General features: G+C 37.2%; 2 protein-coding genes and 1 pseudogene across 3 annotated transcripts; 1 reads left to right on the top strand and 2 right to left on the bottom strand.

The window, feature by feature from the left end:
* Positions 1-529: 529 nt before the first annotated feature.
* LOC114738338 (E3 ubiquitin-protein ligase RNF170-like) lies at positions 530-4148 on the top strand. 2 transcript variants are annotated; one of them, XM_028926373.1, is made up of 5 exons: positions 530-723; positions 1968-2167; positions 2548-2646; positions 3499-3550; positions 3638-4148. In XM_028926373.1, exons 1-5 carry the CDS (start codon positions 615-617, stop codon positions 3739-3741), a joined length of 564 nt encoding a protein of 187 aa, XP_028782206.1. In that variant the 5' UTR covers positions 530-614; the 3' UTR covers positions 3742-4148. The 2 variants fall into 2 exon arrangements, with proteins under 2 accessions (XP_028782206.1, XP_028782207.1); XM_028926374.1 differs by lacking the exon at positions 2548-2646.
* A 404-nt stretch (positions 4149-4552) lies between these two features.
* LOC114738336 (protein TIC 56, chloroplastic) lies at positions 4553-7857 on the bottom strand. Its single transcript, XM_028926371.1, has 5 exons — positions 6921-7857; positions 6274-6471; positions 5774-6056; positions 5475-5637; positions 4553-4942 (listed from the first exon to the last, which is right to left on the bottom strand). The coding sequence occupies exons 1-5, from the start codon at positions 7612-7614 to the stop codon at positions 4778-4780; spliced, it is 1503 nt and encodes a 500-aa protein (XP_028782204.1). The 5' UTR covers positions 7615-7857; the 3' UTR covers positions 4553-4777.
* Positions 7858-9319: 1462 nt separating this feature from the next.
* On the bottom strand, positions 9320-14247 carry LOC114738333 (uncharacterized; annotated as a pseudogene).
* Between the last annotated feature and the right edge of the window lie 26 nt (positions 14248-14273).

Below are 14273 nucleotides of genomic sequence, written 5' to 3'. Positions count from 1 at the left end.
AAACTATTAACAAAAAATAATAATATTGAACTCTTGAATGCTAATAAAATGTTACTAAATACTAACCTATTAAGTTTAATATTTAAAATAACCATGATTGTTACAAAAATTATCATTTAAAATTAATAATTTTGAAGTTAAAGGACTAAAAGTATATTTTTAAAAGTTAAAAAACTAAACTGAAATTTTACACAAAGTAAAAGGACCAAATATATACTTTAGCCAAAAATAATTATTAAAAAGTTTTAATAACAATATAAGTAAGTTGTAATGACAAGTTTTAAAATGAAAAATGATAACTTCTTAAACTTATTTTGTAATTATTTTTTTTTCTTGGCATCTCATTATAATTCTTCCACCTTTTAATGTTAATAACAAGATTTATTAATTTATATATCTTGATTTAGTTGAAAACAAGCACTATAAATATATAAAAACTAAATATACGAGTGAAAGTTGACGTATTGGTATTGAGTACATAAAAAGGTCTTCCCTTATCTTGGAAAAATTCCCAGAAAAAATATGCGCCGACGTGAGAGGGGAGGAAGAAGACGGGGAAGAAGAATAAGAAGGGGCAGGTGAGGCGGTGTTGAAAGGTGAATTCGAATTAAACAATGGCCAAGGATACGGTAATAGAGCTTCCTCCTCGCGACGATTGCTGCCCCGTCTGCCATGGCGATTTCAACCTCCCATGCCGCACCTCTTGCTCGCACTGGTTCTGCGGTAAATTCTGTTCCTTCGTTTTTCTTCTTAATTTTGTTGCAATGTCCATTATTTGTTATTTTATTGCATGGTCGTTATTGATGCTGCTTAGGGTTTAACATTGGGGGTTCTTGCAATGGAAACCGTCTTCGCCGAAATGGAGGGGCTAACTATGAGAGAGATGAGAGTTTCGATTGTGATATGATTATTTTGTGTCAGGAACCTAGGTTTCGGTTTTCGTGAGGTTAAACAGATATAGTCGTGCGTTGTTGGGTAGGAGAACAGGAAGGAAAAGAAGGATAGAAACGACATCTTTATACAAGCGATTATGTTTTCTTTTGCTAGTTTAGGAGCAGGTCAAGCTGCGAATTGCAATGAACTTGGGGCTATGAAGCACCTGTACTCCGAGGAAAACAACGACTACGAGACGACTTATTCTTGTTCGCTACGATATGCTTACCGTGCCTTAGGTTTTTTACAGCTTACCTTTTTTGGGGAAAAAAATCGATGCCTTTGTAAACGTATCTGAATGTACTGAGACGTTCTGAAACAGTTGAAGGGCTTATCGAATGTGAAAGAAAATGAAGATTGATTTGAACTATGGTTTTAATTTGTTTGATGTTTTTATTGGTAACTTGTTATAGACATCTTCATATTGAAATGTTCATTTGAAATTTAATTTTTCTTATATGTTCGTATGTCTTGTATTATTTTTTGTGTATCTTGGTTCTTAAAAATTTAGAATTTGATTTGTGGATATTTGCTAAACATATCTGTGCTTCCTAGACTTGGGTAGAAGTTCTTTTTCTCGCTGTGAAGTTTTCTTGTACTAATCTGGGAGAACGGTAAGTTTCGCATTGCAATCAAATTGGGCAAAAGTTCTTTCAATTCGATCTGGTGTTTCTTTTGCTTGAGCCAGCCTTGGAACCTTCAACTTAAATCTTCATGGGGCTTATCATCAGGAAGACCACATCTGGTGTTTCTGACCACACCTATGTATGGACATAACAAATATAATCAGTCCTGCTTTGCTGTTATAGTATCTGCTTAGGGGAAATTTTAAAGGGATCAAAGTTGGTATTTCAAGATGCTTAGGATTCCTCTTTTTTTGTTTTGTTTTGTTTTTTCTTTTAATAACCTTGGTTTGCTCTATCTCTTTGTTCTTGTTAATGTTTCATAGACTTGTGAGTTGTGGCAAGATTTCCTGTCAACTTCCTGTAATATATATGCCTATAAATTGAATAATGAAAATTTTCTTCGTGAAGGAGAGTGCATATTGCGTGTATGGCTTCATGGAGATGCAACAAAGCAATGCAAATGCCCAATGTGCTGTCGTCATTTTTCCAGTCTGGCGCCCGTTCAAGCAGCATTTGACCGTAGCCAGAACCCAGAATCAAATAAAATCATGGAAAATGTGAGAAGGTACAACAGGTTGCACATTGGGGGCATGCAAGGTCTCATGCAGGTAGTGCATGACTTTTTGCTATAATTGTGTTACCCTATTTTTCACGAGATAAATTGGATAGAGGATCAACAAGACAACAAATAATAAATCATCATGTGATATCGTAAAATATATGACAAAAAGGCTTTAAGACATCATATTCAAATATCCAGGCAACCACCTGCATGAGCAGCTTAACGAATCTGTATTACTCTGACTGAGTTGAATGTGTAATGTAAGTTGCTTTGCCATATGGACGGTGTTCTTGAAGATTTAATCTGTGCTTGGTGATTGTAAAATCTTTTCGTTGGCCAAAATGTTCCGGGCAGATGTGTATTAGAAATTCCTAATTGGTTGGTCTTTGATTATAGATTCACTTAATGATTTTTTTTTCTTTGCAGAAATTTTTTGATCTCCCATTTTTTATTCGGATGGCTCTACAAGATATGATGGATCCTGATAAAACAAGTTCTTACTTGACTAGAGTTCGTCTCTTTGCAGTTAAGTTTGAATTATTTATGGGACTGGATTTGTGTTTTTCCCTTCTTTATTCTTACTCTCTGTTGCTCCATTGCATTGATCAACATCTTGTCTTGAAGATTAGATTGGAATTAACGCACTATACACATATAATCAAATTACAAATGCGAAGACTTGTCAGTGTCTCTCCTCTGCAAATATCAAGAATGTTATACATGACGTTATGATATTTGTGTTCAGTAGTGTTGTGAAATTCCATAGACATCCTCAGTTAAAAACAAGGTTCATAGCCCTTTAAATTGTGATGTGGTAATGCTTATACTCTGTCAGCGGGTAATTGTAATGAAATTTTGCGTTCCTCTTCCTCTTCTTTCTTATATTGTGAAGAATAATGCACTTCAATTTCATCCATTCCTCTGAGAAGTAAACATCTATTCCTCAGTGAAGTAACAAATGCACCATGGTGTGATATTTCCTCTATTGTCTATTGAGGTCTGTTGTATTTTGCTGCTCAATACTTGAATAAATCGATTGATTTAGAGAGGTGCATGTTTCGTTGGTTGATGCTCTTCTTTCTTTTAGAATCATTTCAATGGGAGATTTGAAGTTAGGGATCCCATGGACAACTGCCTCTTACTCCATACTTGTGATATATGGATCGTGCCAAGTTAGTCAACAGTATGCTATTGTCATACTGTTAACTGTTCTGCTATTATACGCATTATCTCGTTATCGCTTGTTATGCATCGTTTACTTTTCTGAATCAATTGTATTGATAAAATTTTGTATTTTTGAATGGATAAAGATTTGATTTTACGCACTCGAACTTATGTGCCAATTTGCTGTTAAAGATGACTGTGCCTTCATTGCAGATGGCCCTCGGCATGATGTATGTGCTCAACCCATTCGAATTTCTTCCATTCGGTGTGTGGCATAATCCACTTGATTAGTTTATTTGATCAATTACCTCAACACAGTAAGAAAACACATTTAATGATTGATCTTTTGCAGCTAAACGAGACATATTAAATTTGTTTGACCTCTATGCAACGACATTTGTCACTATCATCCACGTCATCGCGCTGTGCCGTGCAAGGCGTGTAATCAGGCGATAAAGTCCTTTCTTGGACAGCATGCTTGAACAGAAGACAAAGAAGGGGTGTCTGCCCCAAGCAGCTGATTTGCTCTGCACCCTGCAGGTGCTATAATCATCGTAGCCGTTATGTGCATATTAGGTGCGGTGATAAAACATGAGCACTATGTCTTTGACTAGGTTGCTTAAGAGAAACAAATGGGATTGCTTCTATCAGTCCCCGTGATTTTCTACTCATAGGTTGTATATAAATTAGCACTAGCTTTGGAAAAATCATGAGGCTTGTTTCTTCTTAAGGCTGTTTGTACTTTTGATGACGGTACGCATACATGTTTTGTTTGGATTGACCGTGCATATATGTATATGGATTGAAGTTTGTAAATTTCAGTACGTGACTCATTTCTTGAGTGACATTTTGTTTTGCCTGAATGAGGAATGTGAGTATAAAACTACATCTGTTGCGCTGGTCTCACGAGTTTCTATTTTGGGACGCTAATGATTAATTTGTCTTAATCAGATCACATCTACAACACGTGTAATTTTGGGTCTAGAGGAAATACAATGAAAATAAGGTCATGTCGAGCCCAAAGCTTAACGTTCGGTTTCACAGTATACTTGAATGATAATTCTTCAATTAAATCATGACAACATATGAAAGGATTTATTTTTTTCACATTTTTGAAATACTCAAATAAAAATACAATGTTCACATTATGACATGAATACATGAAAAATGACATAAAATAGATATAGAAACACATGGATGATAAAAACTACAAGAAACCCGTAGATGTATACATTGTTGAACTTGGAAGCAATCTCTACGACTCCTTTAAATGAAAGTGCACGAAATATTCATCACTAACTACTACTTGTGTTAGTACACGTCTACAATAGGCCATGCAAATTTTATAATTCAAGCTTTCAAGGCTTTCAAGGCCTCTCTCAGTGCCTGCAGCTTGCAACTTTGTATAGGGGTTGAAAGTGCACCAAAACCAGTAACCATAAACAATATAGCGTCTTACCGATTGATTAGCAGAACTTAGACTATGAAAAAGTTATAGTTTCCCGCTTCTCTTCAGCCTTTTCTTCTCTTCCAATTTGGCCAGTCTATCATAATATTCATTCATCACCTTATTCATTATTTTATCAAAGCCAGGAATTGTCCTCTCCATTTTCTTAAACACCCGAGTGTTAAGAGTGTCAAATAACTTGTACAATCTCTGCCAAAAACAAAAACAAAACAAATAAAATTCTATGTTAGGGAGAAGACACCATGAGTAAGTTGCTATCCAAAGTGAAGATCAGGGCTGTGCGCAGTTATTAATGTGACACAACATTGAGAGGACGCTGGTTTTAAAAAAATTATTCACAATGCAGCATCATTCTGAATCCGTAAAAGTTTAAACAAGGAAACACTTTCGATAAGATTCATACTATTATGGTGTTTGAGGTCTTGGTGAGAGAGTAGCAGATTTCTAAAGAGAGTGAGACTGGCTGGTAGTTGAGAACTGCCATCTCATCATTTATGTTCAATAACAGAAGGGTGTCATAGACCAGGAGGTGAAGTATAATGGAAGATAACAAACCTTCCTCTAGTTGAGCTAGGGGATGGAGGGAAAGTAAATATGAAGGGAAATCAAATTGATAAGGTCACTCATGAATACAATGCTAACAAGAAAAGAAAAGGATAATAAAGAAACTCACTATAATTGAAAAAGATATTCAAATACTGCTCAGATGAGAAATGCATACCATAACATCCTTATTCCAGTGCCTGATGTATGGAGGACCAGTGCTGTAGGAACCAAGAGGTTCACGGTACCACTCGCCATTATATGTTATTTGATCCATTGCTTGTTCAATACTCAGAACTTCCCACGGCCTTAACCCAGGAATAATTGTAGCTAACTGTTGCCTATAATACAAAGGAAACCAATGCAAATTAGCTAATACAGCAATACCAGCCAGGAGCCCAAGATCTTTATTTGTGAAAACCTCATGACAGTAAACATGGTCATTCAATATTTACAGCACACTAAGCATATGCATACCTAAGATCTTTGGGAATGTATTTGTTGGGCATGTGATCCTGCTCCAAAATAGTGGTCAACTCAGAACCACTGGCCCAAAGAAATAGAGCATGACTTGGAATTCTAACTCCAGGCCAAACACCATCGTTAGCTTCCAGTACTGCTAAATCACGTCTCTTGCTTTCTATAGCCTCTTCCTGAAGCTGCTTGTAAGTCTTCTTTTCATGCCCCTTAAGAGGAACCCATGGTGGTATACCTTTCTGCAGTTTGTGAAGAAAAGCTGTTGCTGCAGCACCCAGTCTAACTGAAAAATGCCAAACCAAGAATCAAATTTCTCCAACACAAAAGGTGAGACTTGACCACTTGGAATTGTATACTGCCACAGAAATCTTCACCAATAAAAAAAATATAGAAGTCTGATTATGAGCATCTTCTTTTGTTGTAAAAATACCCTACCCCAGCACAACCCCGGAGAAAACAAAAGAAAGTAAGAAGGAATAATAAATTGAAATTTAACAGACCTTCCCATGTAGCAACAGCACGTTCCAAGCCATAAACCATGTGGATAGGCGCCCATTCATCCATATCCTCACCCCAAATGAAAGTATTCTTATCAATTATCCCAGCACCCCATGCTGTTTTAAGAGTAATAAGCTCACATGGCCCCCTTGTACGTCCCAACCGATCCTTATAGTACCATCCTCCACTCCTCATGATAACTGTCACAAAAGAAATGAAAACATCATTTGCTCCAACCTCATGCATTCAACCAATAATTACGGCAGGGTAGATATCCCCACATATAACTCTCATCTCAAAATATAAATAAACAAATAAAAACGATATATCTCTCACTGTATATTAATACATAGTTATTGGAGCTTTACAGATTGAAACAGCGTAAACTAGCAATTAATCCCTAAATATCAACAGGCCATTAGCTTTCGGTTTGAAAAATGGAAACAGTGCATGATTTAGTTCACGGTCACAGCAAATTTTGTTCTTGTCAGTCTTCCAGGCATTCTCAGTCAATTGACAAGGGGTCCAGTGCATCGCAAATTTATTATTTTCACTCATTAATCTGTTAGTTCGCTCTTCAACATACGCCTAGATGCACACTATAATCCCTCTTTACGAAATGAACTATATTCCAAGTACAGACACTCACAGTCATAGTATCGCTTATCAAGCCGCTTATACCCAATTGCTTGAGCAACATCGATTGGCCGACCCGACGGATAAGGCCTCTGCTTAAACCCCCAGAGGCCGAAGAAGAACTGTCTTGCGAAATCCCAGAACTTATCATCTGCCTCTTTCTTCGTCTTCAGAGACTTCCTTGGCATAGGTCGCCCATCTAATCCAGGCACATGTGGAAGCGCCTTCCACAGCTCCCGATCCTCTTTGTGATACGGATTTTCATTCTCTTTGAGCTCCAATTCGTTCATCTTATCTGCAATTTCCTCTGCTCTCACCAAGAACTGCATGACAGGGTTGTTTCTTATCTCTTGCAGGACCCTTTCATTCTCTCTGATTTCCTCCTCAGTAGGGTTTTCTTTCTTTTCAAATATTGGGTCATCATTCAGGATCTTCTCAACTTCAGGGGTATGCCTATAATCAGGTATATTCTCACACTCCCAGAAGAACTGGTCAGCCATTTTCCTGTAATACCCGGGCTCATCCTTAGGTTTTTTAGGCTTTCCTTTGAAGAAATTAGGGACGCTAATGGCAGCAAAATTTGGAGAACTTGAATGAGGTGCTTTTAGAGAAAATGACTCCGAGAAATTCAAAAGATTTAGAGGAGGAAGGGGGTTTGGTGGCTTTCTGAACCAATTATCGAAAGGGTTAAAGCTGATAGAACCCATGAAGAAATGCGAGTTGTTACCCTTAGTGCATTCACAGTTCAGGCGAAGAAATCGAACCTGCAAGTGAGGAACTGCAATCCGAAACAGTAATATAATGTCTCGAAACAAAAGACAAAAAAATTGACAACTGAAACTCAAAATGGAAGACAATGAGTTAGTGGAGGCTATGAAGCTGACGATGAAAGGCCAAACTACTTTTGTGAGTTTCTCTTCACCGGTTGAGCGGCGCTGCTTCCCTTCTTCTGTGTGCTGCGGCCTACGGCGACTGAGCGGAAGAATCAGTATGACATGACCATATCCATAACAGCTCCCAGATTTTAATTTAAAAATTAAAATTATTATTTTCCAAAATTAATTTAATTTTATTTAATGAAACCTCATGTTATTCCTCACATATTTCTCCCATCCCTTTTTATAAAAAAATGAATAATGTTTTTTAAAGAATAACAAAATGTAGTTAACTGAATTAATAAATATGTTAAAAATATAAATTTATTTCAAAAATACCCTCATTTAACAATTAGTTGGTGGCCTTTAATAATTAATTTCATTATTAATACTCTTTTTTAATGAGGATATAAAATTTTTTAATAAATGTTCTAAACAAGAAGTTATTATTTGTTACAAATAGGACTAGAACTATAAAAACATCATATTATAAAAAGGACTGAAAAAGGGAGAATAAAACTTGGGAAAATTACACCCAGGTCCCACATAAGACAATTAATTGATAAAAAGTCTCTGGAAATTCTAAAATGATTCTTAACTTCCCAAAAACATGTGTGTAATAAATTAAAATTATGAAATTACATATTTATCCCCATTAATTTTATTGCAATAATTTATTTACAACCTCAACAGTGACTATTGACAACCCGAGAAGAAATGGTTAACAACCTCGGCAGTGTTCCTGACAACTCACTCTGTGGAATACCAAGAGCACTGCCGAGGTTGTTCACCACTTCTCCTTAGGTTGTCAACAACTACTGTTGAGGTTGTAAATGAATGAGAGTAAATAAGTAATTTTATAATTACAATATTACTCCCTCGTTCCTTATTATAAGAGACATTTGATGGTTATGGCATGTTCCTATATATAAGAGACACTTACAAGTGTCTCTACTTTTTTGTGTTGATTTACTATTTTACCCATATTTATTATCTCCAACTCACACTCTCTCTCCCTCCCACTTCTCTTCTTTTAATAATTTAATTATTCTCTCTCATGCTCTCTCTCCTTATTAATGAGGGCATTTTGGAAAAAGGTATACTTTTTACACATTAATTGTTCTTAACTAATTTAACTGTTTTTTTGATCAACGTACTTCGGTTATTTGTCTCTTATAATAAGGAACGGAGGGAGTACTCTCCAGGGAGTTATTTTGGGATTTCAAGAGACTTTTTGTGAATTAATTCTCTTGTGTGGGACCTGAGTATAATATTCCCATAAAACTTCTATTTTCTGGCTGATATTCTTTTGGTTTGAAAACATATAATTGTCAATTGTTTATTTGACTTTATTCATTCTAGGGAGGTAGAGTCATAATTTCAGGTGAATAATCTACAATTTTTTTTTATGTTTTATTTTTGGGTTCATTGGACTCTGAGAAGAACTTCATTACAAGCCCTTATGTTTGACCGATATAATTAAGTTTTGCAGATGAACAACGACTATTTCTGGCATTTGGAACCAAAAACAAAAAGAAAGGAAATGGCAGTCAGAGCAGTAGAATCCATCATCCATAGCTTTCAGTTGTACATTGGGTGCGTTACATAACAAAAATACTCGATAAGATGAACGTATAAGATCCAGAGCTGACTAACTTTCTACATACAAATTGTTTTATCTACAAATCTGAGTCATTGTTTATGTACTTCAACTCACACCTTACATTCCATGCTATCAGTCAGATATTTATACCATTGCCCATGAACTGTAACTGATATGGTGGCTGCCTTGATCAAAACTTCTGCAACTTCCACCACCTTCTCAGACAGGACAGCGGCTCCAACTCTCCGGAGAGCCATTTCTGCCAATTTCTCCCGCGGACCCCACTTCCGCCGAGCACAACTCCTCGTGTAGCTGAATAGACGGTGTTGAACACTCTTTCAAACACGGCATCCCCAGCTTGTAAGCTCTTTGCTATCATCCTAGCAGCAACCAGCTTCCTTGATTGAAGTTGCCCGGCATCGCCGACTTCATCTTCATCCCCAACTTTGTCCGACTCACAAATCACTTCTACAATATCTTTAATATCGGCGTCTTCAGCACGGTCCAATAGATCCAAGAGTTGTTCAGCACGCTTTGATATTATGTTTTCCACATCCACAGGACTGGCTACAGCTTTCTCACTCAGGAGGATCTGGCGGCATATAAGAATGCTGCAATTTCCGAATAAAATAATTACAGATCAGTACACAATACATAGCAGTAAAACCAGCATTCTCCACGTAAAGTTGTGGCAATCTTATGACAAACATATCATGCATCCCCTACCTTGTAGAAATCACGATAATCTTCTGAATCTGAGCTTGAACAGATCTCAGCCTTTGGAAATTCAGAAGTAGCGTTTCTGGTAAATCTTCTTGTCTCAGACCAGATATACGACTAACCAACTTTAGTAAACCAACCTCACAACTAGATCAACTGTTTCTCCTTTGCATTCTGGCTGCTGATTACCTGATTAAACAGAGACGAGTCTCAATATCTTTTAACAGCAAGTGCCGTTTCTGAACTTAATTGAAACAATCTAGACTCACAGTTCTATTAATCTATACCTGTAGAAGTATAACCATTAGTAGAAATGGGCGTTTGAGCACCAGATGTTCTGACCAGTATACTCCCCCCAGTTGAAGAGCGGTGGAAGGAAGAAGCCTTGAGAGACTATCAGCCTTCAAAAGCGATGTTAAACTTAAGTGTTCTTTCCACTCCTGATCTTTGCAAGTCCAAACTGATGAAACCCATTAATAAGTGTTCCACTAGATGTTCCAATCATATGATAATGATAAAAATCAACGTTTAGGGCAGAGAAGTTCAGAATCAGATGGAGATCCATAACGGTTAGCAAAGGCTCTTAGGTAATCCAGACCCGCAGGACCCTTTATCAAAGGCTCCATCAGCTTTATGCGTGCCTTGCTAATCTCTGTCTTTAGAGCCTGCAATAACAGTCCACTGTATCAAATGATGTAAAACTAAGCAAATATTACAAGTCAAGACATAAAAAGCTGTAAACGGAATTGAATCCTTTGTATGCTCTCTCAATACTTCTCTCCATATGCAATCAGAAGCATCAGTTCAATCTCTCAAGGGAAGAGAAACCCAAATTGACAACTCTGAAGAATAGAATGAAGATAACCAATGAAAATTGGTTAGTGGTGCTGCTATTACTTATTTACCGTTCACAAGACCTGGTTTACGTTCATTCAAGTAAATTTTCTAGGTTGGTTAGTAGAAACTTGTTGCAGTGAACTAGCAAGGAAGTTTCGATTAAAATATATTAGGTATGAAATTCTTGCTTAAGAAAGCTTGAATGCTCTTTGAGCGAGTTATCATCTTCCCAATTCTTTAGGCTAGTGCTCTTGATTATGTGTGGGGAAAAATAAAGCAAGAAATTATGGAGAGGATCCGATTCTATTGCAATGAGGCACAAAGCCACAAACATCAGCTAGGATGTGTTTACGCCAGTGCAACTCTCTTGAAAGTAAGCTCTACAAGCATTATCAAGGGAAAAATTAAGCTTGTCACTACAGTTTGGTGATATAACACATCTAAAGTAATTCAATGTTCCCTTTAAGAAATCCACACCAGAAAACATACTTCTATTTGCATAAATATTATTATCAGGCAAAAGGGAAAAACTTGATTCAAAATTCAACAAAAGAGTCTTGTAAAAGAAGTACAGTTATGCAAACACACCTGAATCTGTTCTAGGACAAATCGTAAACCCTTGATCAATGCCATAACACATGGGTAGTCTGACTCGTCTCTAGATTGGCATATTTCAGTCAACTCCGAAAATAATCTCTGATGTGTGCCCTTCATTTTCTCCCCGTTGGCTGGAGCTGAGAGCTTCTGCAAAGTGACCAAAGAAAATTCTAGGATCTTTCCAAGGTAATCAACATCCAAGTTGCCTGATTTCAGCACCTTCAGATGGGCAGAATAAAATTATATCAGCAAAGGAAGTTATTGGGAATAGGCCAAAGTTGTACCTAATAATCATAGCAGGCTGAAAAGGAATGTAGTGTTACCTGAGAAAAAATTTCTACATCAATCGCTGCATAAATTCCCTCCTTCCAGCTTTGTGGAGCCATCTCACAAATTTCATCCCTAACCTCCTTCATGAGTTGAACAACCTGATCATAGTTGGGCTGTTCCTGCTTAATAGATTCCATGATGCTGTCCCAAAAAGCCTTCTCCATTGTCTCTTTTTTTTTCCCTGAATTTATAAAAATGAGCAAGTCCATCAAAGGCCAGAATCATTAGTTCATCTCAAATCAGCCATCAACTTGACAATAACTATGTACAAAAATGAACTAACCTCAATGCTTTGGTGGTTGAAAGCAGCGTCACCCCGAGCATCAGAGAAACTACAGTGATGCTGATGGAGAAATTCATTTACAAGAACTTCATTCTCCGTAACCAACTTTTTAAGGGAAAAACCCTGTTGATCATTAGAAACTCGTACTAATTTCAGAGACGGTCGACCCCCCAGGAGGGGAAGTAAGTAGTGGTATTCTTGAATAGGGAGCGAACTGCATGGCTTTTAATTTGGCTACTCCCAACTGGGAGGCCAATCTCATTTGAGCTAGAAACCATGGAAAGCAAAGGAGGGAAGGTAGTTCTGCTTTGACTTGGAGCAAAAGACTGAGTCATTAGGGAACCCAATGGGCTTCCGTTATCCTTCACTTTAAGGTATCTAGACCTTGTTTCAGATAGTGCACCTTCCATATGCTCAATTCCAGCATTGCCACTTAGTTGCTGTACCATTTCTTTCAAAAGTCGTTGACTTTCAGCAACCTGCATAAAAATTAAAAAGCTACTATAGGAACGTGACATAACTACTTACAAAATGATTCTACTCAACAAAGATATAAAAGTGATAGACCGCTTTCCCAAGAACTTGGATGCAATAATAAGAAAGCAGTTCAAGGCAAAAATATATATATATCCCAATTGACTGGTGCAAGGCACCCTGGTGCGGAGATTAGAAAATTGTTCAATCAACAAATCAAATTCCTTAGATATTTAACATTCTACAATATACCACACAAAGTCCTCTATGTCATTCAGCTCTAGTGATATCATAAAAAAAAGCATTCTAAAGAAGACTTCAGAGCTCTTGGACCAGGAGAATTTACCTGATGCTGAATAGAGTTCATATCATCATGACTGAGCTGACCACTATCTCCATCCGGAGTTAACTTGCAAGTTTGAATCATGGAAGCCTCAAGCTGGCAAACTGCTTTAACCAAATCCTTCTCCAATAACTGAGCATCCTTAACCTTCCAAATCACAAAACAACTTAAGTATGAGCACCAAGCTTTATCAAAAGCAGCAAGCTGAGACTTGAACGTGCGGCATTTTGAAGCTACTGAGTCAGGCTGGACATCTGAACACTGCATTGGTCCCTCCAATATAATTTTTATCAATAACTCAAACATTTGGACAAATTCTTCAGCAGATTTGGCCAGAGCAATTTTCACGTTCTCCCATTCCACTGAAAATGGCATTTGGATGACCCAATATCATATAAGCACAAAGGACAACTCTCACCAAATATCTCGGTAACCTGTCAAGGCTCCTGTTTGGCTCCCCGACTGAACCTGTTTTCGTAGCCTCCCTGCTTTTCAGAGAACTCCTGGGAGTAACACTTTTCTTGGGGGTCATAACTTGTTTAAGAAGGTGATCAATGTTATCCAAACTAGACAAACAATTAGCAGGAGCTACAGCTCTAGACACTGTTAGGCGGCTCTCAATCCGGTCAAGTACAGCTTTCACAACTTGAAGAGTAGAAGGAGATTCAATAAGAAGAGCAATTTGCTCAAAAGGCATTGACTTGGCAGATTTCTCATTAATCCCCAATGCAAAAAAGCCTTTGCCAAAGTAAGAGTTGTTCTCTGCGACCTTACAAACTTCCTCCAGCACCTAAAAAAACGAGCTTAGCAATTGTTTACAACAATATTTACAAATTAAAAAAAAAGAAGAAGTAAATATAGCACCATGGTATCCCATGCATAGGATACAACAAAGAGAAAATTCAACATGAATATGGGTTCTGTTTCACAGAATACACCTTTTTTCTGCAACGGATCAAAGAAGATTCTTCAAATAGCAAAGCAAGCATGTGCAGGTTTATAGCTTAGATAAGCCCTCCTTCAGAATGAACCAAGACAAAGTGACTAAAGCGGTGGATGTCTCAGAGGGTTTTTTTCAAACAGTAAATTAGCATATGTGTTTCATTGCTAGCAGAGGTTCTATACAAAGGAACAATTAAACCTAATTTCTTAAATTTCAAATAACCTTGATATTTTTCTGGAAAGAAGTTTGGCTTCCTTGGGCAATCTATTCCAATCTTCCTGTGCATTACCATGCAACCTGCCCCTCTGCCTGAGGTATTCTGATCTCAGTCTTCTTGCCTAATCAAAATATGAAAAATTCA

Source organism: Neltuma alba, unplaced genomic scaffold, assembly GCF_004799145.2.
Source record: "Neltuma alba isolate B1F8T4 unplaced genomic scaffold, ASM479914v2 tig00013581_pilon, whole genome shotgun sequence".
NCBI classification, from domain to species: domain Eukaryota; kingdom Viridiplantae; phylum Streptophyta; class Magnoliopsida; order Fabales; family Fabaceae; genus Neltuma; species Neltuma alba.
The sequence above is the reverse complement of the archived record's forward strand: the minus strand, read 5'-3'. Positions and strand labels throughout refer to the sequence as shown.